Source organism: Erythrolamprus reginae, chromosome 1 (assembly GCF_031021105.1).
Source record: "Erythrolamprus reginae isolate rEryReg1 chromosome 1, rEryReg1.hap1, whole genome shotgun sequence".
Lineage (NCBI taxonomy): Eukaryota > Metazoa > Chordata > Lepidosauria > Squamata > Dipsadidae > Erythrolamprus > Erythrolamprus reginae.
The window spans coordinates 83,974,002-84,001,712 of record NC_091950.1 but is presented as its reverse complement, the minus strand read 5'-3'; the positions used below and the strand labels follow the sequence as shown (position 1 = coordinate 84,001,712).

At 38.9% G+C, this 27,711-nt stretch overlaps 3 protein-coding genes across 4 annotated transcripts in view; 2 read left to right on the top strand and 1 right to left on the bottom strand.

Moving 5' to 3' along the window:
- Window positions 1-2,897, top strand: part of DNAJC17 (DnaJ heat shock protein family (Hsp40) member C17) — a 35,755-nt gene extending 32,858 nt beyond the window's left edge. Inside the window, exon 11 of the mRNA XM_070756984.1 lies at window positions 1,535-2,897. Coding sequence (XP_070613085.1) covers window positions 1,535-1,657 — 123 coding nt within the window. The 3' untranslated portion in view covers window positions 1,658-2,897. The remainder of the gene's footprint in view (window positions 1-1,534) is intronic.
- Window positions 1,247-27,711, bottom strand: GCHFR (GTP cyclohydrolase I feedback regulator). 2 transcript variants are annotated; one of them, XM_070757019.1, is made up of 3 exons: window positions 27,687-27,711; window positions 6,977-7,091; window positions 1,247-3,324 (listed from the first exon to the last, which is right to left on the bottom strand). In XM_070757019.1, exons 1-3 carry the CDS (start codon window positions 27,694-27,696, stop codon window positions 3,144-3,146), a joined length of 306 nt encoding a protein of 101 aa, XP_070613120.1. In that variant the 5' UTR covers window positions 27,697-27,711; the 3' UTR covers window positions 1,247-3,143. The 2 variants fall into 2 exon arrangements, with proteins under 2 accessions (XP_070613120.1, XP_070613111.1); XM_070757010.1 differs by lacking the exon at window positions 27,687-27,711 and adding an exon at window positions 13,515-13,682 and having other exon boundaries at window positions 6,977-7,071.
- Window positions 26,210-27,711, top strand: part of RMDN3 (regulator of microtubule dynamics 3) — a 36,371-nt gene continuing 34,869 nt past the window's right edge. Inside the window, exon 1 of the mRNA XM_070756941.1 lies at window positions 26,210-26,325. The gene's annotated coding sequence lies outside the window, so the exon portion shown is untranslated. The remainder of the gene's footprint in view (window positions 26,326-27,711) is intronic.

Genomic DNA, 27,711 nt, shown 5'->3' with positions numbered 1-27,711 from the left:
GAGAGGAAGAGAGGAAGAGAGAGAAACAGATAGAAAAAAGAGAGGAAGGAAAAGAGAAAGAAAAAGAATGGGAGTAAGGAAGAGAGAAAGAAAATCAAAATCTAGTTTGAAACTAGCTCAACTATTTAAGTGGCATTTTGATATTAATAGAGTTGCTCTATTATAAGCTCACTGTTATAGACACACAGTACAGTATTTTATTTTGAAATTCTCTGAGGCAAAACAGGGTGGGTTTTTTGTTTGTTTATTTATTTATGTTTATATTTGTTTATGTTTATGTTTATTTAGATTTGTATGCCGCCCCTCTCCGCAGACTCGGGGCGGCTCACAACAGAATAACAGAAAACAATTTCAGCAAATCTAAATTTCTACTAAAAACATTTTAAAAACCCCATTTTCTAATTTATTTATTGTTTCTGTGCCGCCCAGTCCCAAAGGGACTGCCGCTCAGACACTATACTTTTCTGCCCACCCCCCCAAAAAATTAGAGGGAACACTGGTCTTGATTGTTGATTCTAAAGGATTCCCCCAGTTTAGGCAAGGCAATTTCTTGCCAGCTTCCCATACCCCAAATTAGCGGGGGGGGGGACTGCAAATTCCAAAGCAGCAGGCTGGTAAATGGTTTCTGCTGGGTAGGGAAGGGAGCAAGGAGATGTGCAGGAGGGGCTGGTCAGGGAAAATGGGTGAGGTGCATGAGAATTCCACATGTCAGGCAGGGGACATGAGAAGCACCACATGGATCAGGGAGCGTGCAAGGGCTGCTCTGTAGGTGAGGGATGGTCAGGGATGGTGTCTGAGAGGAGCAGCAGAGGTTGGGAGGCTTTTTCTGAGGAAGCTGGCAAGAAAGGTCCTAAATGTGCACCAATTGCCTAGTGCTCATATGACCATGGGGGTTTTGGGATGGCAAAACTCTTAAGGACTGGTTGTAGCCACCATTGGTTCAATGCTTATCTTCAAATGGTTGCTGAGGAAATGTAGATCAAGGACTGTACATTCAAGAAATACGACAATGTTTTAACCACTGTTCTTTAGACCAACTGTAAGCTTTTCTAAAATGAAACACACCTTGTAAATAGAATCTTTAGAACATAATCTATAATAATTTGTTCTAAGCCATGTTTCAATATGTGGGATCTTATGCGACTTCAATTTTGAATAATTTGTATGAATTAAACTTATTGGGATATTTTAAAAAATATATTATATTTAGCACTTTTCAGCCTGATGAATAATGTACTGTGCAAAGTTTGTTTTGTTTATAAAGAGTAATTTTAATATCTATAATTTCTAAGCTCAGCTAAAAATGCCAAGAATGTTTCTTGCTGAAAACCAATTAAATTGCCAGTATACAATAATTAGTAATATTAAGCTGCGCCAACTGTAAATTCTGTATTTCTATAGACGTTTGAAAGATTCTCTTGTGTGGTGGTGGTGGCGGCGATGCTTTCAATAATAGTTTATCCAGAATAACATAATTATGTATGAAAGACCTAATGGAGCTTCTGAAACTGACGGCAGTCACTTCTTTCCACAGGATTCAGTGGTTTCTGAGAGGGATTATGAAAGCCTTGTGATGATGCGCATGCGACAAGCTTCTGAGAGGCAGAAGCTAATTGAAAAGATGAAACAGGAAGATGAAGAAGAGTCTTGTACATAGTAGAAGGGGAAATGGCATTATCACACATTTTTTTGCTTATAATCAATAAGCATTTTTGCTTAAATCAATAAAAACTATTGAAGGAAAACTTCAAAACTACAGTAGATTTCTTGGAAGAATAATCTTCCAATGATCACCCTAATTACGGGGATAAAGTTAAAATCTATTTAAAGTTTTTCAGTGTTAAATTACTGTGACATCTGGAATTTATAGAGAAAGTGGAAAATCTGCCTTTTCAAAAAAATATATCCTTCCTTGTTCATCACCATGTTTCCCGACTCATTGAACCAAATGTGCTCTACAACACATTTCTCTTATGATAGAAAATTTTTTCTACTCATCGCAAGTCATAGCACGTCTGACTTTAAAGGATCATTGTGCTCTTCTCTCTAACATATTCTTTATAAATCCCCATATTTGTTAGATGTAACATACCCTTTTGTTCTATAGTTATCTTAATTTTATCTTTGTAATCTGTAAAATTCATTTTGGTTGAAAGCTGAGTTACAAGCTAAATTTCATGGCAAAATTGTGATCTCACTTATTTTGTCAATTCTTATCTGGGACTCTTAAATATTATTGGGGGTCATTCATAGCTACTTATATCACAAGGAAACAGAACCACCGAACAATATTGACAGTGCAATGTAAACCAAAGTAAATTGTTACGAAGAGAGTTAATTATTTGACACTTCCAGTTCAGCAACAAAACAGTGTGAAACTAACACAGCTCCTTGAATGAAGGAGAGATGCTGCACTAGACCAATGTATTAGTCCCATTACCTACCAATATACAAGTTGCATATATTAGTGTACCTTTTGGGATACTCATCATTTCAGACTTTTGCTCAAAATTGTCAAATGGTATGTTACAGGCTTTGGTGGCATTTTAAAACTGCCTGGTAACAAACATTTTGAGATATGTTAGATTGATTTTAGTAATTTTTTTATTCTATGAGCTATTTAGGAATGGATTTCAGCAAACACAGTGTAAATAACCCCAACAATGAAAAGGCAAATTGGTACAATTAAAAACTATACAGAACTATTTAAAGAATATTTTCTGTTCTATTTTAAAACATGTAGAGATTAATAGAAAAACCACATATCACAATCTCAAGATCCTACTCACTCTCTTGAATGGGAACACTGTAGTATACTTTAAGCACATCATGTAATTTATAGAGGTAAATTTGTATGGTAATGTCCCTATCAATATTAAAAACCATTTTATGCATGAGCATTCTTCTCTGCTATGTCACACCTGATCTAACCTGAGACTGTTACTGATATAGTGGATTTAATGCCAAGCTGTCGCCATTCAATAACATGGAGATAACATTTAATACTGCCAGCTTCAAATTGGCTGTGAAGCTTGTTTGAAAGATGCTTCTTACGATGATGTAGCAGTGTTTATGATTTTAAAGCCAGGTTTTGATAAAGTCTCACTTTAAAATGCCTGAAGATGAGCGATGCAATCTCAAGCTTATGCTGGGTGGTTTACAACAGTTTTTGGGGAAGGAGAAAAAGCACAATTCTCGGTCATTTCTTTGTGAAGACACCACACCAGCGTCTGCCCCACTCCTGTCATGCTGATCACTCGATAACCGCACGTCTCCAGCTTGTCCAAGACGATTCGTGGAGCATCATTCACATAATATTCCCAGCTGTTGTAAACAAGACATTTAAACAAAATGGAAAGATTGCTTAAAAAACAATTCCAAATAATTTGTATCCCTATTGATGAGAATGTAAATGGATGTTGTCGTTCTAAGAACTAAGTTGTAAAGCTAGAAAGTTGTTGTAAGTTGCAAAGTCGTCTCCAACCCATTGCGACCCCCTGGACAAAGTTCCCCCAGGCCTTCCTGTCCTCTACCATCTTCTGGAGTCTATTTAAGCTCACGCCTGCTGCTTAAGTGACTCCATCCAGCCACCTCATTCTCTGTCATCCCCTTCTAAAAAGAACTAGAAAGTAAAAGAGGCTAAACAGAAATTTATTATGTTGATCAAAGTTTAAGGTTAATCTTCTGGGTCTTTGATCCCCCTACATTTTTGAAACCTTGGGTGAATGAATACAAGATCACACAAGTTTTGGAAAGTAACTGCAGTCTAGAGACAAGCTTTATTCACAAACCCTTATTCTTTTTGGAGAATTAAAAGCTTGCCCGTTTTTATACACTTTGTCCCAATAAACAAATCAAGTCAACAAGAGATTATACCGTTTAAAAACAGTTTCATTGTTATGACATTGTTACCAATACAGTTCTGTCCTAATTTGCTTTGATATTTATTGGATTTGTACTTCTATTTTCATCTGTGAACTGACCCTTCTTGCTAGTATTTTCAAAATGCAGAGTTTGCAGTCACAATGTTAGGTCTCCCTGGGGCTCTGTTCGTTTCCCCTCTTCTGGTTATTTATGTGAAAAAGGAGCCAGTCCCCACTGCAAAGCAAGAAGGGAAAGGAGAACAAGTAGAGGCACGAATAGCAAAAAAAGCACTCTGTCGTTAGGACACATATTCTGCACTTTTTGCATGGGCATCATGATGTTGCACCCAAATAGGTAACAACAAAGCATGACACTATTTTTGGCATTGTTGAGAAATGCACCCAAATTTGCATCTTACCACCAAGAAAGTGAATAGTATTTAAAGCCACATGAACCAAACACCTTTGCAAAAACTGCAAAGATATTTGATGATAAGATTTGGAATAAGCCCTCAGGAGGAACTGCTTATGGCAGTGGTCCCCAAACTTGGCAACTTTAAGTCTTGTGGACTTCAACTCCCAGAATTCTCCAGCTGGAGAATTCTGGGAGCTGAAGTGCACAAGTCTCAAAGTTGCCAAGTTTGAAGACCTCTGGCTTACGGTATATAAGTCAAGAAAAAAAAGCATAGATTTATTTAAAACAGGCTTATGCTAATTTTCCTATATGCATAATTAGTATAACTTGTTCCCCAAGAGGAGAGGAGGGCCCCCACATTCCTGGCTTTTCAAAAACACCTAAAGACCTTTCTCTGCCATTTTGCTTGGGGGTAATTGAGCAACACACAGCTGGGAGGCTGGTTAGCACTTTGAAGGGCTTTCCATTCTCTGCCTTTTAATTCTGAATCCAAACAATCTTTGCTTCTTCTATAATTTTTATATACACGTTTTTATGTTTTAATATTTTATTTTCCCATTACCCAGAGTTACTCTGTGTGGGAGGTAGGGAGAATCTAAATTTGATTAATAATTTTTTTAAAACTTAACATTAAAATAAAACATATTTTGCCCCAATAGCTGGAAAAAAATCTCCCTAGGTCTATTTATTTTTATTTTATTTATTCAATTTTTTTTATGATGCCCTTCTCCTTAGACTCAGGGCGGCTTACATGTTAGCAATAGCACTTTTTAACAGAACCAGCCTATTGCCCCCACAATCCGAGTCCTCATTTTACCCACCTCGGAAGGATGGAAGGCTGAGTCAACCCTGAGCCAGTGATGAGATTAGAACCTCTGACCTGCAGATCTACAGTCAGCTTTAGTGGCCTGCAGTACTGTACTACCCACTGCGCCACCTCGGCTCATGTATTCATGGCCTTTGCCTTTCTACTGGTCTGCACAACCTTTCAAAGAGCATATACCCTCAAAGAGATATTCATCTGACAATCTTCCAAATAGAAGAGTCGTCTTCAAAGTAAGACCTACCATTATTTAAACATTTATTTATTTATTTATTTATTGGATTTATATGCCGCCCCTCTCCGAAAACTGCGACATCAACTTCACATTTGAGCTTTTAAGCTTGCTTGCATGTTAGAGCTCTGAAACCACTAACAATTGAAAGTCAAAGGATGCAAACATCAACATGATGAAAAGCTTAAGGTGGCTTATAAAATGACTTGTAACATAAAATGCTTTTGAACTACATAAGTAAATATGCTTATGATTTCTTCATACAGTGGTACCTCTACCTAAGAACCCCTCTACTTAAGAACTTTTCTAGATAAGAACCGGGTGTTCAAGATTTTTTTGCTTCTTCTTAACAACCATTTTCTACTTAACCCTAGCCTGGAAAAAATTCCCAGGAAATTTGAGAGCGGTACGAAGGCCCGCCCAGTTTCCTGCTATTCCCCCTTTAATCCCGGCCACCTCGGGCTTTTCTGGGCTGCCAGGGGAGCCTTTCGGTGGTGCTTAAGGAGGCTTTGGCAGTCCAGAGCGAACAAAGCATTTTCCTTTTTCTGGGTGCTTGGAGAGGGAATAAACCTCTTCTGGCACCCAGAAAAAAGAAACGCTCCCTTCGCTCTGGGCAGCGACTGTCCTCCTCTTCTTCCTCCTCCTCCCACCCAAATTCCAAGCTTTTATTTCTTTCCTAATAGGTTTGCACGCATTATTTACTTTTACATTGATTCCTATGGGAAATATTGCTTCTACTTACAAACATTTCTACTTAAGAACCAGGTCACAGAACAAATTATGTTCTAATGTAGAGGTACCACTGTATTTTATTTCTAATACCTGTGGAGAAAAGTTAATAGGAAAGGAAAACACTCCTTATTTCTCACCTTCAATCCTAAAACATTGCTTTCAACTGATTATATATTTCTTTTCTAGGTCTTCAGAAATAAATTGTGTCCTGAAAACGAATCCAATATACGTACTACAGTAAGACAGGCTTTGTTTCATTCATAGTTCATTCAATAAAGAACAACTGGCTGAGTTGAACTATTGTGTTAATTAATATTTTATAAATCACAATGCCTGGGTTAAACATGATGTCAAGCCAAAACAACTATATTGTAACTTAAGAAGCTGTATATTTGTGTTCACTTTTATTTATGATGTCTCAAACGATTAGCATTTTGCAATCTCTGAGGTTGCGTAAGTATAGAGAAAACAGGTGGCATAAAACTGGCAGAAGGCCAATGTATTATGATGGGAGACAGGCCCAATTTGGAATAATGATGAGGATTAAAGCAAGAAAAAAACTGAAGGGAAATGGCTTGGTCACTGCACCTGGATGAAATTTTCACTGACATATCATTAGAGTCAGTAGGATTCTAGTATTGCTGTCTTTTGGGCTTTAATTTAAATGATGATTTACAAAGCTCAACAAATATCTTAGATGCATCAGAATTATCCATCCATCCTGAAGAATGTACACAATTTTTACCAGAGCAAAGGAATAAAGATGACCAAAAAGTTTTGGCTAAAAATATATTGTTTGTTCATGTTTTCCACTCGAATGGGCACCAGATTTGGAAAAGCTCTCTTGTGTTGTGAAAATTACGGATTAACAAATGGTGATGTAAGCAAAAAGCAAAAAGAAGAATACTTACAAATGATTTCCCAACATGTTTCTTTTAATGGCCCCTAGATAGTTCATCAAGTTTGGATCTGAATGTTCATCACCAACCATTGTAGGTCCAACTTCCTGCAGAGAAATGACCACTTCTGTATTGAAAACAATATTAGCATCATCCCATTATTTCATTATACCACTTATTCTATTTGCAAAATTTGATACTTGGCAGAAACCACAATTGAAGATGGTTTATGAAAATCTCCAATACTATACTTTTGCCCTCAGGTTGAGATAGGCTTACTAGTGCTCAGCTTTGCACACTTGCCCATATTAGTTTACATTTACTACAATGCACTTTATTTTTTCCTTTTTATTGTGTGGTTGTAAGACTTCATATATTTCATTGTATTATTTTTGTATAATGATGTGTATATAAAATGTTTATAATTATAATAATAATCATCATCATCATCTGTGCAATAGCACCGCGTCTATCTTGTAGTCAGTCTGTGCGATCTTTTTGCAGCAGCTGAGTATGTGATCGATTGAGATTCTGTAAAGAAACAGATGAAACAATCGATCACATACTCAGCTGCTGCAAAAAGATCGCACAGACTGACTACAAGCATAGACATGATGCTGTAGCACAGATGATCCACTGGAACTTGTGCCAGAACTACCATCTACCAGTGGCAAAGAACTGGTGGGATCATAAGCCCAAAAAAGTGAGCAAGCAAAACTACTGTGGGACTTCCAACTTCAAACTGATCGAATTCTGAAGCATAACACACCAGACATCCTGATTGTGGAGAAAAAGAAAGCATGGAACATCGACATTGCAATCCCAGGAGACAGCAGAATCAGAGAAGCAGCTAGAGAAATTAGTGAAATATGAAGATCTAAAAATCGAGCGGCAACGACTCTGACATAAGCCAGTGAAAGTGGTCCCAGTGGTACTTGGCACGCTGGGCGCAGTGCCAAAGGATCTCAGCGGACATTTGAAAACCATCGGAATTGACAAAATCTCCATCTGTCAATTGCAAAAGGCCGCTTTACTGGGATCGGCAAACATAATTCGCCACTACATCACGCAGTCCTAGGTGCTTGGGAAGCACCCGACTAGTGATGAAATACAAAATCCAGCATAGTGATTTCGTTTGCTGTGTTGTACTAACATAATAATAATAATAATAGAGTTGGATGAAAGGGACCTTGTTGGTCTTCTAGTCCAATCCTTTGCTTAGGCAGGAAACCCTACTTTGGTTCAGATGGTTATCCAACATCTTCTTAAAAGCGTTTAGTGTTGGACCATTCACAACTCATTTGAAAACCATCGGAATTGACAAAATCTCCATCTGTCAATTGCAAAAGGCCGCTTTACTGGGATCGGCAAACATAATTCGCCACTACATCACGCAGTCCTAGGTGCTTGGGAAGCACCCGACTAGTGATGAAATACAAAATCCAGCATAGTGATTTCGTTTGCTGTGTTGTACTAACATAATAATAATAATAATAGAGTTGGATGAAAGGGACCTTGTTGGTCTTCTAGTCCAATCCTTTGCTTAGGCAGGAAACCCTACTTTGGTTCAGATGGTTATCCAACATCTTCTTAAAAGCGTTTAGTGTTGGACCATTCACAACTTCTAGAGGCAAGCTGTTCCACTGATTAATTGTTCTGTCAGGGAATTTCTCCTTAGTTCTAAGTTATTTCTCTCCTTGTTTAGTTTCCACCCATTGCTTCTTGTTCTACCCTCAGGTGCTTTGGAGAATAGGTTGATTCCATCTTCTTTGTGGCAACCCCTGAGATATTGGAACACTGCTATCATGACTCCCCGGTCCTTCTTTTCATTAAACTAGACATACCCAATTCCTGCAACTGTTTTAGCCTCCAGTCCCCTAATCATCTTTGTTGCTCTTCTCTGTACTCTTTTTTAGAGTTTCAACATCCTTTTTGCATCGTGGTGACCAAAACTGAATGCACTATTCCAAGTGTAGCCTTATCAAGGTCTTATAAAGTGATATTAACACTTTATCTTGATTCTATCCTTGTTTTTTTTAAAGACTTTATTAAATATATACACTAAAACATATAACAAAAAACAACAAAATAACAATATATGCCTTAAACATATGAGTAAGATTCTATTCTGTTAATGCAGTCTAGAACTGTGTTGACTTTTTTGGCAGCTGCTGCACACTGCTGGCTCATTTTTAAATGGTTTCCAAGATCCCTCTCACAGTTACTACTGTTGAGCAAGATACCACCTATACTGTACCTCCATTTTGTTTTTCTTGCCTAAATGTAGAACCTTACTTTTTTCACTATTGAATTTCATTTTGTTTTGCCCAATGTTCACGTTTGTCAAAACCCTTCTCTATTTTGAGCCTATTCCTGCCAGTTTGGTTCCATTTGCAAATTTGATGAGTTCCCCATCTATCCCCTCGTCCAAGTCATTGATGAAGATGTTGAAGAGTACTGGGCCTAAAACAGAGCCTTGGGGTACTCCATTGCGTGCAGTTGGTTAGCCAGTTTTGAATCCATCTGGTGGTGTTGCTGTACATCCCATATGTTTCTACTTTATCTAGTAGTAGGTTATGGTCTACTTTGTCAAATGCCTTACTGAAATCCAAGTAAACCACATTGACACTAATTTTGTCACTTTGTCAAAGAACCAGTGACATTGTTACATTCGCAGGAAACTATAGAGTTAATACAAAGTAGTTGTTTGATTGCTGACAACTGCTAGTTCATACTTGCACACTATTCATAGTGCACCACAATTTCTGGTCACTTTTCTACAAAAGCATAGAAGCATTAAACAAATGGTATTTATGACCAGTCCTTGAGGTTATGGCTCTTGCAGTGTCCCTGCAGTCAAATGATTAAAATTCAGGCACTTGATAGTCTACCTTTTTTTTAGAGTTATTTTAATTTCTGAACCACAAGACTTCACTTTCAGGACACAAGGTTTTTTTCCTTTACATAAAACCAAAGTAAATCATTGTTAGCAACAATACAGTAGTCCCTTTTACCTACTTAGAACTGTGTGTCATATATATGGGTATATGCGGAATTTTTTATTTTTTTTATTTATATTTTTGTCATGTGTATTGGACTCTGAGAGTTGTATACAACAAAATTTCATTTTAATATATGCCAATTAGTATAATTTCAAGAGAGGATAAAGTTATTCCGAGTCTAGCTATTTGTGTGCAAGACTACGCAGGTACATATAATTACACATTGTTATAGCTCTCCCTACAGACTGAATATGAGACAGCATGGAATCTTTTCAATCAATCTTTTTGAAATAATTTGGGGGGGAGGGGGTTCCTGGCTTTTGTTCTTTTTCAACATACATTTCAAATCAATATTGAAGGTTGGCTGGCATTGATCCCTCTATAGCAGGGGAAGAACTTTTTGCAATTGGGAGCATCATCTTCTTTGAAAAAAGTTTTTTTAGTAGCTGAGAGTTGTACTGGATGTAAAAATAATCACTCAACATTCAGCCTATTGCCAGAAAAGGGGGGAAATGTTAGATGGAGATGAACAAGAAACTTAACGCATCTACAGTACAGTATTTCACTTTCTTCCTTCATTGGTTGCTAGTTTGCTGAAACTCCACAGAAATTCAGTTTTTGTGCATTTTTTAAAAAGGCATTTCAGGGTTGCTACATGATTTATGCCTGTGGCTGTTGCTTGGGGAATTTGGGGAACTGATGTACAAACATCTTAAATTTTCCAACTTTGAAAAAAAAATTACCTATATCATGCACCCACTGGAGAAGAATTCTTCAAACTTGGCAAGTTTAGGACTTAGGAATTTCAACTCCCAGAATTCTCCAGCCAGTAAGTATCTTTGTATCTCTGTATCTTTTTCTCTTGGCACTGAAGAAAAAGGCCTTTACTGTACTTGTTTAGCTTAGGAATTTTCTCCTAAGAATGGGACGATGTAACCCATCTAACAGCCTCTGCAACCCTTTCTCCAAACTAACATGTAAGTAGCCAGAAGATGCAACTGACCATTAATTTTCTGCATACCTACAAGATTAAAAATTTGTGGCACGTAGATTTTTCCATGTATCACTGTACTGATCAGATAATCTATATAAGCAAGGCTAGTCACATCTGAAATGTACATAAAAGTAAAGAATAGTATAGTATAAAATAGAATAGAATAGTATAGAATAGAATAGAATAGAATTCTTTATTGGCCAAGAATGTTTGGACACACAAGGAATTTGTCTTTGGTGTATATGCTCTCAGTGTACATAAGGAGAATAAAATTGAAAAAAATGATTGATGGATGAATGTTTTTATTATCGGGTTTTAACGTTTGTATCTTATTTTATTGTTGTTTTATTGAGTCCCTGAGACGAGCAACATATAAATGCAAATAAATAAATAAAATAAAATAAATAAAATACATTCATCAAGAATAAAAAGATACATTTAGTGATAGTTAAGGTTACTAAGCTATCAAATCATACTAGAAAACAAGTAAAAACAATATAAATTGAAAGATACAAGCACATGGTTATAGTAATAAGTAATCAGAGGATATCTTGTTTTTAAAAAATGGATTCACACAATAGCAAGTCTAACAAATGTATTGCCACATAATTGTGTCATAATCCAATCAGATTCATGGTTTCATGAAATGGTTATGAGCTACAAAAACATATCCAAAGACACATAAGCACTGTGTAAAAATGCACAGTGACTTTTGATCCTTTTTCCTTCAAGAAAGAGATTAAACCAATCCAAGAAATTGCAACTCTGACACTTTCTAGAGCAATCTCCCCAAACTCATGAGGTGTTGGGATTATCACTTCCAAGAACTCCAGCCAATTCCATTTCTGAAAGTTGTAGTTTCTACGCATCTAGAATTACGTTGGGAAAAGCACTGCTCTAGAAGCAGTTACAGGTGGATCCTACCAACAAAGAAGCATCATCATCAGGAATCTATTCCTATGTACGGCATTCATGTATCTGCACAACCAAGCAAAGGACAAATGAGAAAAGAAAACAATATCCAGCTGTAGAACTGCATGATAATTACACAAAGAATAGAACTGAATGGAGTGGAGTGGAATTGAATGGAATGGAATAGAATGGAATAGAATTCTTTATTGGCCAAGTGTGATTGGATACACAAGGAATTTGTCTTGGTGCTCATGTTCTCAGAGTACATAAAGGAAAAATGTTTGTCAAGAATCATAACGTACAAACAATTAATGATAGTGCAAGTACATATAAGCAATCAAATCATTTTAGGAACCAAGTGACTTCAGATATGTAATAATCTCCCAAGTCTCTAGTCTAGTACTTAAGCCAGGCATGAAGGGGTTGGACCAAAGTGTATAAAAAAACACATTGGCAAATATATGAGCAAGAAAAGAAGCGGGTGTCCATATATTTCAGCCTGGTGAATATTTCCAGATATCAGTTCTTTTATTCTTCCCTTTACCTTCCTTTTAAAGATATCAGCTCCAAGCGCATCTGGATATCTTTCTCTCTCTCTCTCTCTCTCTCTCTCTCTCTCTCTCATCTCTCTATGTGTGTATCTTTTTTTCTCTCTCTTATCTCTCTCTGTATCTGTATCTTTTTCTTTTATGTACACTGAGAGCATATGCACCAAAGACAAATTGGCCAATAAAGAATTCTATTCTATTCAATTCAATTCAGAATTCTATTCTCTCGGTGTGTGTATCTCTCATTTCTCTCTCATCTCATCTCTCTCTCTCTCTGTATCTTTCTCTCATCTCTCTTTGTGTATCTCTCTCTGTGTATCTCTCTCACCCTTTCTCTCTCATCTCATCTCTCCCCCCCCTCTCTTTTCTATCCTGTCATTCCTATCATCCTTTTCCTCCCACTTAGGACTGTATGACTGTGTAACTTGTTGCTTGTATCCTAAGATTTTTATTAATATTGATTGTTTCTTCATTGCTTATTTGATCCCTATGACAATCATTAAGTGTTGTACCTCATGATTCTTGACAAATGTATCTTTTTCTTTTATGTACGCTGAGAGCATCTGCACCAAGACAAGTTCCTTGTGTGTCCAATCACACTTGGCCTATTTTATTCTATTCTCTGCACATACATACATACATACATACATACATTTATACACTGCTCAAAAAATAAATAAAGGGAACACTTAAACAACACAATATAACTCCAAGTAAATCAAACTTCTGTGGAATCAAACTGTCCACTTAGGAAGCAACACTGATTGACAATCAATTCCACATGCTGATGTGCACCTTCAACTTTGTACAGAACAAAGTATTCAATGAGAATATTTTCATTCATTCAGATATAGGATGTTATTTGAGTGTTCCCTTAATTTTTTTCAGCAGTATATATATCTTTTCTCATCTCTCTCCCTCTCTCTCTCATACACACAGACACACACACACCGGGGGGGAGGGTTCTTCACAGTGGGGGCGGGGAGAGACAATCAGCAAAAGTTCAACATTCCCAAAATAACTGCATGCTTGATCTCGCGCGCTCCTGTCTCCCTCCCCCCGTTGCAGCCCCAGAGTCCCGTATAGCTGCTCACCATGCGGATCTGAGTGCTAATGAGAACGTACGGCATGATCCCTTCAGCGCCCGCCAGGGTGTTCAAGGTGGTCGCAGCAACTCCAGCGCCTTCTGTTTTCCCATTCCAGTCGCACACGTGACATCCTGCCTAAGGCAGGTTAACGCCCTCCCTCCGGCACAGCCAATCGAAGAGCGAGCTACCTAAGGGCGGGACAGGCACGGAAGTGTTTGGCTGTAAGGGAGGTTTTTGGACTGTGCACTGTGGGAGCTGCTTTAGTTTGTGGGAATGCTGGATGATGGCCAGAAAAGACTGAGCCTACATGTACAGGGATCAACCTTTTCTTTATATTGGGTTTTCCACTGTTGAGATGATTTACCAGAACAAGGAACATTTCGGCGGGAAATAAAAATTGAATGATCTGCATTTTTGCGTGTTCTTCATCTTTCTGTGAACATCCACAGAATGTAAAGAGATGAGTGGGTATTAACTTGCATTGATATTCTTTTACAGCACCGTTTTATCATCCCCTACCCATCCAATTTGTTTATCATCATCGTGCATTTCATCACCTAGCATATATTTCTGAATTCTTACTGCACTTATTTCCAAGTGATTATAATTAAAAACATAGAAGATTGACAGCAGAAAAAGACCTCATGGTCCATCTAGTCTGCCCTTATGCTATTTCCTGTATTTTATATTACAGTGGATATTTATTTATTTATTTATTTATTTATTGGATTTGTATGCTGCCCCTCTCCGTGGACTCAGGACTGCTAACAACAATGATAAAAACAGCATGTAACAATCCAATACTAAAATAACTAAAAAACCCTTATAAAACCAAACATACATACAAACATACCATGCATAAATTGTAAAGGCCTAGGGGGAAAGAATATCTCAGTTCCCCCATGCCTGACGGCAGAAGTGGGTTTTAAGGAGTTTATGAAAGGCAAGGAGGGAGGGGGCAATTCTAATCTCTGGGGGGAGTTGGTTCCAGGGGGCTGGGGCCGCCACAGAGCAGGCTCTTCCCCTGGGACCCGCCAAACGACATTGTTTAGTTGACGGGACCCGGAGAAGATCCACTCTGTGGGACCTAACTGGTCGCTGGGATTCATGCGGCAGAAGGCGGTCCCGGAGATAATCTGGTCCGGTGCCATGAAGGGCTTTATAGGTCATGACGAACACTTTGAATTGTGACCGGAAACTGATCGGCAAATAATGCAGACTGCGGAGTGTTGGTGTAACATGGGCATATTTGGGGAAGCCCATGATTGCTCTCGCAGCTGCATTCTGCACAATCTGAAGTTTCCAAACACTTTTCAAAGGTAGCCCCATGTAGAGAGCCTCAAGGTGATGAGGGCATGAGTGACTGTAAGCAGTGACTCCCGGTCCAGATAGGGCCGCAACAGGTGCACCAGGCAAACCTGGGCAAACGCCCCCCTTGTCACAGCTGAAAGACGTTTCTCTAATGTGAGCTGTGGATCGAGGAGGACGCCCAAGTTGTGGACCCCCTCTGAGGGTGTACATGTTTATCCAAGGCATGTTTAAATTCAGTTACTGTGGATTTACCAACCATGTCTGCTGGAAGTTTGTTCCAAGCATCTACTACTCTTTCAGTAAAAGTATTTGTTATATTTATTTATATTTAGAAGTATTTATTCATCTCATTTTATAATGACAATTAGGATATGAGTAATGCTTCATTCTGAGAAACATGGTAGATATATGGCAGGAGAGAAAGTTGAATATTTTCCATATGCGCTGCCTCCAAAGTATCCTTGGCCTCACCTAGCATGACAAGGTTTGAAACAGTGCAGTATTGGAACATGCTGGAATTTCTAGCATTTATATATCATTGAAACAGCGACATCTTTGCTGGCTTGGGCATGTTATGAGAATGGCTGATGGTTGGATTCCAAACGATCTCCTGTATGGAGAATTAGTGCAAGGAAAGCACCCCAGAGGGAGATCACAGCTGCGATATAAGGATATCTGTAAGATGGATTTAAAGGCCTTGGGAATGGACATTAGCAGCTGGGAAACCTTGACCTCTGATCATTCAGCTTGGAGGCTAAAGACACAGAATGGCCTTCTCCGTTTCGAGGAGACACTTGTTTGGCAGTTGAAGTAAAGAAGCATTCCCGGAAACAGTGAAATCCAGGGGACAGGCCAGGGGATAAAATGGATCTGCTTTCAGTGTGGAAGGGATTGCCACTCTCGGATTGGCCTTTTTAGCCACACTAAATGCTGTTTTAGGAACTCTTTCCAGAGCATGATACCATGGTCTTTCAAGACTGAAGGATGCCAATAACATGACATGACATGAATGCACAATAAATAGAGAATAGATCATCCTGTTAACGCCTTGACAGCACTTAATCAAAGATCAATCGATTTTATTTTCAGATGGAGGTGAATTGCAACATTAAATACTCTGAGCTCCCTATTGATTAAGAGCCAATTTTATATACTGTAATGGTTAAAGCATCAGGATAGAAACCCAGAGTTTGAATTCTAGTCATCATCTGGGTGACTTTCTTTCAGTCCTAGGAAAGAGGCAATAGCAAATCACTTTCAAAATCTTTGACAAGAAAACTGCAGGAACTAATTCAGGTAGGTACCAGGAGTCCTCAAAAGCACACCCTTCCCATTGATGAAGGAAGGCTGTCAGTGGGTGCCTAGTGTCCTATTTTGATTTGGCTTCTTCTTGACATTGTCATCATGGGGTTTTTTTGTTGTAGAAGGGAACTTTTACTGTTTACACCATACTAAATTGAGGAAATAATTTTGGAGACATGCTTAGCTGACTCTTCTTGTTCATGGTATCCTTCTGCGCCGGCTGGAGGGGTTGGGAGTGGAAGGCACTGTTCTTCAGTGGTTCTCCTCCTACCTCTCCGGTCAGTCGCAGTCGGTGTTAGTGGGGGGTCAGAGGTCGACCCCGAGGTCTCTCACTTGTGGGGTGCCTAGGGTCGGTCCTCTCCCCCCTGCTATTTAATATCTACATGAAACCGCTGGGTGAGGTCATCCAAGGGCATGGGGTGAGGTATCATCAGTATGCTGATGATACCCAGCTTTACATCTCCACCCCATGTCCAGTCAATGAAGCAGTGGAAGTGATGTGCCAGTGTCTGGAGGCTGTTGGGGGTCCTCCTCGATCCACAGCTCACATTAGAGAAACATCTTTCAGCTGTGGCGAGTGGGGCGTTTGCCCAGGTTCGCTTGGTGCACCAGTTGCGGCCCTATTTGGACCGGGAGTCACTGCTCACAGTCACTCATGCCCTCATCACCTCGAGGCTCAACTACTGTAATGCTCTCTTCATGGGGCTACCTTTGAAAAGTGTTCGGAAACTTCAGATCGTGCAGAATGCAGCTGCAAGAGCAATCATGGGCTTTCCCAAAAATGCCCATGTAACACCAACACTCCGCAGTCTGCATTGGTTGCCGATCAATTTCCAGTCATCACCTATAAAGCCCTTCATGGCACCGGACCAGGGTGTCTACGAGACTGCCTTCTGCTGCACGAATCCCAGCGACCGGTTAGGTCCCACAGAGTGGGCCTTCTCTGGGTCCCGTCAACAAAACAATGTCGTTTGGCGGGGCCCAGGGGAAGAGCCTTCTCTGTGGCGGCCCCGACCCTCTGGAACCAACTCCCCCCGGAGATTAGAATTGCCCCCACCCTCCTCGCCTTTCGTAAGCTCCTAAAAACCCACCTCTGCCGTCAGGCATGGGGGAACTGAGATATTCTTTCCCCCTAGGCCTTTACAATTTATGCATGGCATGTTTGTTTGTATGTATGTTTGGTTTTAGAAATAAGGGTTTTTTTAGCTGTTTTAATATTGGATTTACATGCTGTTTTTATTGCTGTTGTTAGCCGCCCCAAGTCTACGGAGAGGGGCGGCATACAAATCCATTAAATAGATAGATAGATAGATAGATAGATAGATAGATAGATAGATAGATAGATAGATAGATAGATAGATAGATAAATGGCACCCCGCTTTGTGATGGGATATGATAACATACCACATTGGATAGGATTAGTGGCTTCCTATCCTGAAAAGTCTCACCACGGCTGTTTTTATATTAATTTCATTTTTTTTACAGTGGGTAAAACAGCAGAGATAGGTAGCTCAAAGAAAGAGGAGTAAATCATCTAATGCTTGTAAGAAAAACACTGGCCTAAGACACCCATCCTGATATTTGTGCAGAAGTCTACAAAAGTTTGCAAAGAAACATGGTGATTGCTAGCTAGGTCACAATGATTTATCCTACCAGAAAGGAAAATTAAAATACCAATAAAGCTCTTATTTACTTGAGAAAAATGCTACAAAAAGCACATAATCAAAGAACAAGTTATTTTTTTTATATTTTGTTTTATTTGCATTATAAATACCGTTAAATTAAAATTCAATATGTAAATAATCAAACTTAAGTTTGTTTTGTTTTCAGAGGCTTCTCATCCTGTGATGCCCTAAGCTGTAGCTTGCTTACTTACCTTTTTCTAAATCTAGCACTGCAGGCATGTAAACAAATGCTAAGTCTTGCATTATTAGAAAGTCTGATAGCTAAGTAAATCTTTGGACAAAGAAGGGTGTGGTTTCCAAATCCAACAAAGCTTTAAAGCAGATTTAATGTTGTTTATAGTTACTTTCAACTTGCTTTCCAATAACTTTTTAAACAGTAGAAATATCTTCGTTTTCAAGCATGGTCATTTTTCTGCAAGAGAGTAGAAAACATTTCCAACTGCCTCTCCAAGATTTGTTGACTGATAAAGTAGTAAAAATGTTCTTTCCTATAACATCCTGTAAGCCTTAAATACTGGAATTATGGTGTACTTTGGAAATAATTTGATAAAGGTGCTTCAGGTTATGCAAAAATGCAAATATATGTGTCTTTAAAGCAGGTGCATCTTTTCTTAGGAATGCACTGTTGGTCTTTGTAGCTGTCATATGAAAACAGCTTCTGTTTGGCAATATAAGACATTGGAGTTCTGAAAAATTTGGGGACAAGTAGCTAACCAATCTGTCGGGGCATATATGATCCTAGCCAATCAATAAACTTCATTTCTCCAAAAGCCCTGCATGAATACAAAGTTAGAATGGAAAATAAGCATTTGCAACCCAAAAACTAAAGTTCAAAAACTCTAATAATGCAAGATGTTAACCCTGAGATACACATTATTGTGAATAATTTAAAAATTGTGATGTCCTCTTTGACCAGTTCAACGGATATGGAACATCATGTTACTTAGTAAGCACACAAACCAATTAAGTACTTACATTTAAACCAAACAATGGAAACTTAACCATTAGCACTTCTCCAAGTGGCCTTCTGGGTCCTTACAAACTACCCATTGGAAAGGAAGGAGCACATATATGTGCAGACATAGCTGACCAGAAACTTACAATTACAAAAAGATAAATGGAGGGCAAGGAAACTGTGCACTCACCTTGACTGACAAGATGCTTGCAAAGAAGTGCAAACTAAGTAACATTACCAATGCTGTTGAATGTGGAGTTTGATTCCTTTTTTATTTACTTTGACAGCATTGGTGGGAATGTGGTTTGCTCCTTAGTAGTTCCTTGATTTGAATATTTATTTCGGCTTTGATTATTTGCTTGATCCTAGGTCTAGAAAGCTTAGAACTACGACGCCTAAAACACGATCTAAGTATTGCCCACAAAATCATATGCTGCAACGTCCTGCCTGTCAATGACTACTTCAGCTTCAACCGCAACAACACAAGAGCATGCAACAAATTCAAACTTAATATTAATCGCTCCAAGCTTGACTGTAAAAAATATGACTTTAGCAATCGAGTTGTTGAAGCGTGGAACTCATTATCGGACTCAGTAGTGTCAACCCCTAACCCCCAACATTTCTCCCTTAGACTATCTGCGATTGACCTCTCCAGGTTCCTAAGAGGTCAGTAAAGGGCGTACATAAGTGCACTAGCCTGCCTTTCGTCCCCTGTCCAATTGTCTCTCCTTATCTCATACAGTATATCATTTATCTTCTCTACTTTTATATCTTTTCTTTATACAGTATATAATACTTCATGTCTATCCTCTTCAATATGTATTGTGTATTGGACTAACTAACTAACTAACTAACTAACTAACTAACTAACTAACTAACTAACTAAATAAATAAATAAATAAATAAATAAATAAATAAATAAATAAATAAATAAATAAATAAATATTACTCCCTTTTTATTCTGGCATTGGCTGCTGAAAGGGATGTGTTCTGGTCTTTATTAACTAACCAATGTTAGTGTTACTTCATTGGGTAGTAAAACAATTGCAAACTAACCATAAATCTCAGAGAGTACCAAGGACATCACAAGTCAACCCTGTGCTACATGCATTCTCTTCTATTGAAAGAATTTACAAGCTGTTATTTGGTACTTGCATTGGGGCAACTGCAAGTAAAATGTTACATATGGAGAATTGCTGTTACTATATGTGTGTGGAGATTCTCAGTCATCCAGGTCATGGTAGCTGAAGAAGCATCTTAGGTGAGAAGCGAAAACGTCTTCAAAAGAAAACCAGAAAGTCCAATTGCTTCTTGAAAAAAGCACTTTTGGGACTGCTGTTAGTATATGTAGCATTACAATAGGTAACAGATTTAGGAGGCAAAGATTTGCTGCCTTGCAAGTTGGAACCAAGGGCCCCACCCCAACAGTCCTGTCACACTGATTTTATTTATTTATTTATTTTGTCCAATATATAATACACATTGAAGAGAATAGATATGTAATAATATAAAGAAAGAAAGAATAGAAGAAAAGATATAAAAGCATAGGTGAACATATTTGAAAGGAAGAAAAGATAAATAAGGAGAGACAATTGGACAGGGGATGGAAGGCACACTGGTGCACTTATGCACGCCCCTTACTGACCTCTTAGGAATCAGGTGAGGTGAACAGTGAATAGTCTAAGGGAAAATGTTGGGGCTTAGGGGTTGACACTACTGAGTCAGGTAATGAGTTCCACACTTCGACAACTTGGTTGCTGAAGTCATATTTTTTACAGTCAAGTTTGGAGCGGTTAATATTAAGTTTGAATCTGTTGCGTGCTCTTGTGTTGTTGCGATTGAAGCTGAAGTAGTCATTGACAGGTAGAACGTTGCAGCATATGATCTTGTGGGCAATACTTAGATCGTGTTTTAGGCAACGTAGTTCTAAGCTTTCTAGACCTAGGATTGATAGTCTGCTTTTGTAGGGTATTCTGTTTCGAGTGGAAGAGTGAAGGGCTCTTCTGGTGAAGTATCTTTGGACATTTTCAAGGGTGTTGATGTCCGAGATATGGTATGGGTTCCAGACAGATGAAGTACTGTATATTCAAGGATGGATCTGGCAAAAGTTTTGTAGGCTCTGGTGAGTAGTGTGAGATTGCCAGAGCAGAGATGTATCAGTTCTCAATTATGAAGACATTGTGACAGGAATAAATTAACCTCTTAACTAATCTTAACTAATTGTACCCCATGTAATTGCTGACTTTTTTGCTTTAGCAACATTTGCATATGAAATAACAAAAAAAGGATGAAACATGCTCTAAGTACAACTTGAAAATGGCATAGTGAGATGTTTGCTGGAAACTAGAGATTAGTAAACAGCTCTACCCTGTCCAACTGCAGTACTATTCTTAGGGCCAAATTAAGCCAGACAGCGAAACTATTGTTTGCTTTATAGAAATGCAGAATCTGATTGAAGCAACAACAGGGAGTGGATTGTTTAAAACCTGGGCACATTTCATACTTTTAAGGTGCATCGCACATTATCCAAATGAGATGTCACCTAGAGATGATGAAAAAAATACAAGATCAAAAAAATGGGACCAGAAAAAGGTTTGTGTGGAAAAGATAAGGACTGATCACCCAGAATGCTACAATTAAATTTTAATAATGTCTCATTTCCAAGGTTACAGGATTTAAAAAATAGTGTGTGAAATATTCACAAGGTTATTCTTGGTATACTGTACATGTTTTGTCTCCCTTTGTGAAAATTATTTGAGGTCATAAAGCCAGTCCCTCGAATTTTAGATCCAGAATAGTTTAAAACTAACTTTATGCATAACACACTTACTAGAAATCACACATTCTAATGGCAAGAATTTTATAAGAAATCCACAAGCATCATAAAAACAGGGATATGGTTTAATTTTATATATGTTTTGATATTACTTTCACAAACATAGATATGCTAGCAGTACAATCCAAATTCCAAGCTATGATTTATTGGTCTAGATACGATCTTTAATATCCTTTAAGACCTAACTGTAAACTCCCACAGCCTTGATCCTCTATTATTTCTGCATTGATAACAGAAGGACAACGAATAACAATCTGAAGCCTTGGCCTCAGAATCATTTCCTTTTCCCATTCAGCTCTACTGGTCTATCTAATGAAATCTATTCTACGTGCATTCACCAAATGATCTTACGTCACCAGCAAGACCTGACAGACCAAAACAAGATTTCTATAGCACTAAATGGAATGCTCAGACTTAAGTTGTGGCCTTGAGCATGAAAAAAAGCAATTTTTAAAGCAACTATTATTTGGTAATGAGAAAATATTTCAAAAATAAAAACATGCAGCACACACAGCTCATTTGTCTGGAACCCATACCACATTTTGGACATAAACACTTTAGAAAATGTCCAGAGATACTTTATTAGAAGAGCCCTCCACACCTCCATTTGAAACAGAATACCCTACACAACTAGACTTACAATCCTAGATTTAGAAAACTTAGAACTACATCGCCTTAAACACGACCTAAGCATAGCCCATAAAATCATCTGCTATAATGTCCTTCCTGTCAATGACTACTTCAGCTTGAGCCACAACAACACATGAGCACACAAGTGTTGGTTATGACCTACAAAGCCCTTCATAGCACCGGACCAGATTATCTCAGGGACTGCCTTCTGCTGCACGAATCCCAGCGACCAGTTAGGTCCCACAGAGTGGGCCTTCTCCGGGTCCCGTCAACTAAACAATGTTGTTTGGCGGGACCCAGGGGAAGAGCCTTCTCTGTGGCGTCCCCGGCCCCTTGGAACCAACTCCCCCCAGAGATTAGAATTGCCCCCATCCTCCTTGCCTTTCGTAAGCTTCTTAAAACCCACCTCTGCCATTAGGCATGGGGGAACTGAGATATTCTTTCCCCCTAGGCCTTACAATTTACGCATGGTATGTTTGTATGTATGTTTGGTTTTATAATAAGGGTTTTTTTAGTTGTTTAGTATTGGATTGTTACATGCTGGTTTTTGTCAAAGTTGTTAGCCGCCCCGAGTCTGTGGAGAGGGGCGGCATACAAATCCAATAGATAGATAGATAGATAGATAGATAGATAGATAGATAGATAGATAGATAGATAGATAGATAGATAGATAGATAGATAGATAGATTGATAGATACTTGACTGCAGAAAATACGACTTTAGTAACCAAGTAGTTAATGCATGGAACTCACTACGTGACTGTGTAATATCATCACTTAATCCCCAAAACCTTACCCTTAGACTATCCACTGTTGACCTCACCTGATTCCTAAGAGGTCAGTAAGGGGCGTGCGTTAGTGCACCCGAGTGCTTTCTGTCCCGTCCTAATGTTTCTCTCTTACTAGTATCATGTATATAAACATTGTTATATCTTTGTATACTACCAACACGTACTTGACTAACTAACTAACTAACTAACTAACTAACTAACTAACTAACTAAGAAGAGTCAAACATTTTTAGATCATGGCATCTAAATCAGTGTTTCTCAAACCTGGTTAAATAACACAAAATAGGATGAAAGTTTGTTTGTTTGTTTGTTTTTTCATTCATTCAATTTTTATGCCGCCCTTCTCCTTAGACTCAGGGCAGCTGACAACATGTTAGCAATAGCACTTTTTAACAGAGCCAGTCTATTGCCCCCACAATCCGGGTCTTCATTTTACCCACCTCGGAAGGATGGAAGGCTGAGTCAACCTTGAGCCGGTGATGAGATCTGAACCGCTGACCTTTAGATCTACAGTCAGCTTCAGTGGCCTGCAGTACAGCACTCTACCTGCTGTGCCACCCTGGCTCTTGAAAGTGGGGAGTTTTGGAGGTGGGGACAGTAATGATACACAAAATCATTATCCAATTATGTATGTATGTGTTGTTTGCTTTTTAAATATGATAGGGTTGTTATGTGCTTCTTTAATATTAGATTTGTTTTCGCTAGAATATTGAGAGAGAGAGAGAGAGAGAGAGAGAGAGAGAGAGAGAGAGAGAGAGAGAGAGAGAGAGAGAGAGAGAGAGAGAGAGAGAGAGAGAGAGAGAGAGAGAGAAAGAAACTGGTCCAAAGTTATCCACCTGGCTTTCATGCCTAAGGCAGAACTAGAACTCAGTCTTCTGCTTTCTAGGCCAGCACTTTAATCACTAAGCCAAATTGGCACTGCTACATTTATTATCACTTGTGTCTTCTGTCTTCCAACCCTAATCCTATCAATTGATGGAAAGGGCACATCTTCACACCGATGCATATCAATTGGCAAATAACATGTTTAATCATTCGAAAGAAAGCTAAAATGTGTTTTATACACAGGCAGCAATTGTATTTTTCCACCTTTCTTTTGGCCATTGAATTGTAAAGCAGGCTGTGCATGATAACCACTGTCCAATTTTATTGTTTATATTGAGCAATGTAATTGTTTCAGAGATCCTGACTGGGTATAACAACCTGCATATTTGTTCAAATATTCGGTGAAAGCCAACAACAGCTTTACTTATGTTTTTACTGCAATATATGTTCCCCACCTTGAGTTACTTATAATGTAATAAATATGGGATAAAAAAATCTAATAAATAAACATCAGGAAGAAGTAGTATGAGAGGATGGAAAAGTACCGCAGCCTGAATGAGGAAGTAGAAAGGATGTGGAAAATAAAAGTCAGTGGCAGCAGGAGCTCTTGGGGCTGTGACTCCTAGGGTGGGAAAGTAGCTCAAACAGATGTCAGGAATGCTAGCAGCTAAGATACTATGCAGTATCCTTAAACTTCCAGGCCTCTGGTAGAAGACCCAAAGTTAAGGAAGACACTTACAACTTATAGAGGGTAGAATATATAATGGAACCATTGGCATGAGACAGATCAGTTTGCATAAATTATTATTATTTAAGGTTTCCCAAACTAAAGATACTTTATTTTATTAAACTTGAAGTGGACATAATCTCTCACCACTTTTCTTCTCTCTATATACCAATGACCGCATCTCGAACAATGCATCTGCTAAACTATTGAAGTTTGCAGACGATAAAACAGTGATTGGTCTCATTTGAGACAATGATGGAACTGCATACAGATGGGAGGTTGAACAACTAACCTCGTGGTGCGACCTGAACAATCTAGAACTGAACACACTCAAAACCGTAGAAATGGTGGTAGATTTTAGGAGAAACCCTCCCATCCTACCACCACTCACAATACTCGATAACACAGAATCAACAGCAGAGACCTTCACATTTTTAGGTTCCATCATATCTCAAGACCTAAAATGGTCACTTAACATCAATAACATCATCAAAAAAGCACAACGAAGAATGTTCTTTCTGCGCCAACTCAGGAAGCTCAAACTGCCCAAGGAGCTGCTGATACAATTCTACAGAGGAATCATTAAGTCTGTCATTTGCACCTCTATAACTGTCTAGTTTAGTTCTGCAACCCAACAAGACCAACACAGACTTCAGAGGATAATCAGAACTGCAGAAAAAACAATTGCTGCCAACCTGCCTTCCATTGAGGACCTGTATACTGCACGAGGGCTGTGAAAATACTTACTGACCCCTTGCATTCTGGACACAAACTGTTTCAACTCCTACCCTCAAAATATTGCTACAGAGCACTGCACACCAAGACAACTAGACACCATCACTCTGATAAACAAATAGTTCCCTCAACACTGTCAAACTATTTACTAAGTTTGCACTATTACTACTATTTTTTCCTTATCATTCCTATCACCCATTTCCTCCCACTTATTATGACTGTAACTTGTTACTTGTATCCTTAAATTTTTTTATTAATATTGTTTCCACATTGCTTATTTGAGATTAAGTGTTGTAACTCATGATTCTCAACAAATGTATGTTATCTTTTTATGTACACTGAGAGCATGTGCACCAAGACAAATTCCTTGTGTGTCCAATCACACTTGACCAATAAAGCTTTTTCTTTCTTTCTTTCTACCCACCCACCCACCCTTCCTAATGTTGCATTGGATGTTTTATTCCTTGGTTGTGAGCCACCCTTTCCATTGGGAGTTGCGTGGCATACAAATCCAATAAATAAATAAACACACAAACCTGATGTGATCAAGTAGTTTTATATTATGTAAAAACTCTTTCTCTTTCAAATATAAGAATCTGGTAGCACATTTCTGACTTTAACAAATTTTATGGAAAGACCTATGTTTCCATTAGCTGCAGATCAGCAGTTCAAATTTATAACACGGGCCTTCATAAATCTGCGGGTCTTAAGTTAGCCCTAAATGCAGAAATAGTAATACAAAAGTGTAAGGTATAAAAAAATAGAACGCAAAGCCCACAGGTACAAATTTAGCACGTTCCACTTCTCCCTCCCTTCCTACTTTCTCCCTCATTGGCTCCTTTGAAACAAACATTTTTACGAAACAAAGGCGCGGCCTTGCGTCAATGACGTCATTGAAACGCGACTATGGGGAAGGGCTTCGGAACGGGAAGACGAAGGGAGGGAAAATGCGGTGGACGGTGGCCGCTTGAGATCCTACCGCGCAGGAAGCGAAAAGGTTTTGGGAATGCTTAAATTACGCGGTGAGAGCTTCGCTTGATTTGTTTGGTAGCTTCCCTCCTTGTTCGGCTGGACTCTGCCGGCTTTATTTCTCCACCAGGCCCCTTTTATTATACGGTTCTGCCTTCGGACGTAAACCTCCCTGAAGTTCATGGGGAATTGCCTTGCGATAAATCGTCTCTATGTTTGTTGGGCAGAAAGGGGGTGGGCGGGCGAATAACGCGATCCGTCTCCAGGGCGACATGAGACACGTTGTCTAGGTCTATGGAGATTCTCGGTCATCCAAGTCATGGTTGTTCCAAAGGTCCCTTCCCCCTACCCCCACCCAAGAGGCAAACTGAAAGTTGTCTCTTGAAAAAAGTGTTAAGACGCCTTGCTTTTAGGCGTGTGAACAGGCTGACACGGCTTCTCCCTCTCCCTCTGAAATGTAGACCCAGATCCTTTGGAAATGCGCTGGGTGCCAGCGATTCCCCCCGACACGTGCGCTCCGCTTCGCTCGAAAGCGAGTGCCACACACGGCGCTATTTCCCGCCGTCTCTTAAGTCATCGCTTGGGTGTCTGGTGGGTGTTGGCAGGTTTGCTAAAGTCGAAAAAGCGAAAGGTGATTCCATGCTAGCGGCTTCTTTGAGTTTCACTTCTAAGCCCCGTGGGCAAGATCTGAATTAGCAATAGCATTTACTATTATTATTATTATTATTATTATTATTATTATTATTATTATTATTATTATTATTATTATTATCGTCAGTACAACACAGAAAACGAGATCACTATGCTGGATTTAGTATTTCATCACCAGTTGGGCGCTTCCCAAGCACCTAGGACTGCGTGATGTAGTGGCGAATTATGTTTACCGATCCCAGTAAAGCGGCCTTTTGCAATTGACAGATGGAGATTTTGTCAATTCTGATGGTTTTCAAATGTCCACTGACATCCTTTGGGACTGCGCCCAACGTGCCAAGTACCACTGGGATCACTTTCACTGGCTTATGCCAAAGTCGTTGCAGCTCGATTTTGAGATCTTTGTATTTCAGTAATTTCTCTAGCTGCTTCTCCTCAATTCTGCTGTCCCCTGGGATTGTGATGTTGATGATCCATACTTTCTTTTTCTCCACAATCAGGTTGTCTGGTGTATTATGCTTCAGAATTCAGTCGATCTGAAGTCGGAAGTCCCACAGTGCCCATAGAAAAGGGAAATATCCTGATTTATATGTATATATCCTCAATATTTATTATTTAGTTAGTTAGTTGGATTTATCTGCCACCCAACTCCAATAGGACTTTGTCGGCTTACGGTCATGAGAAATACCAACAATGTAAAACAAACAAAAGAAGTACAAAATCAGTATAAAATACATTGTACCCCTAAAAAAGTCATACATACTCTCATTCATGGTCCCAGGCCCTCC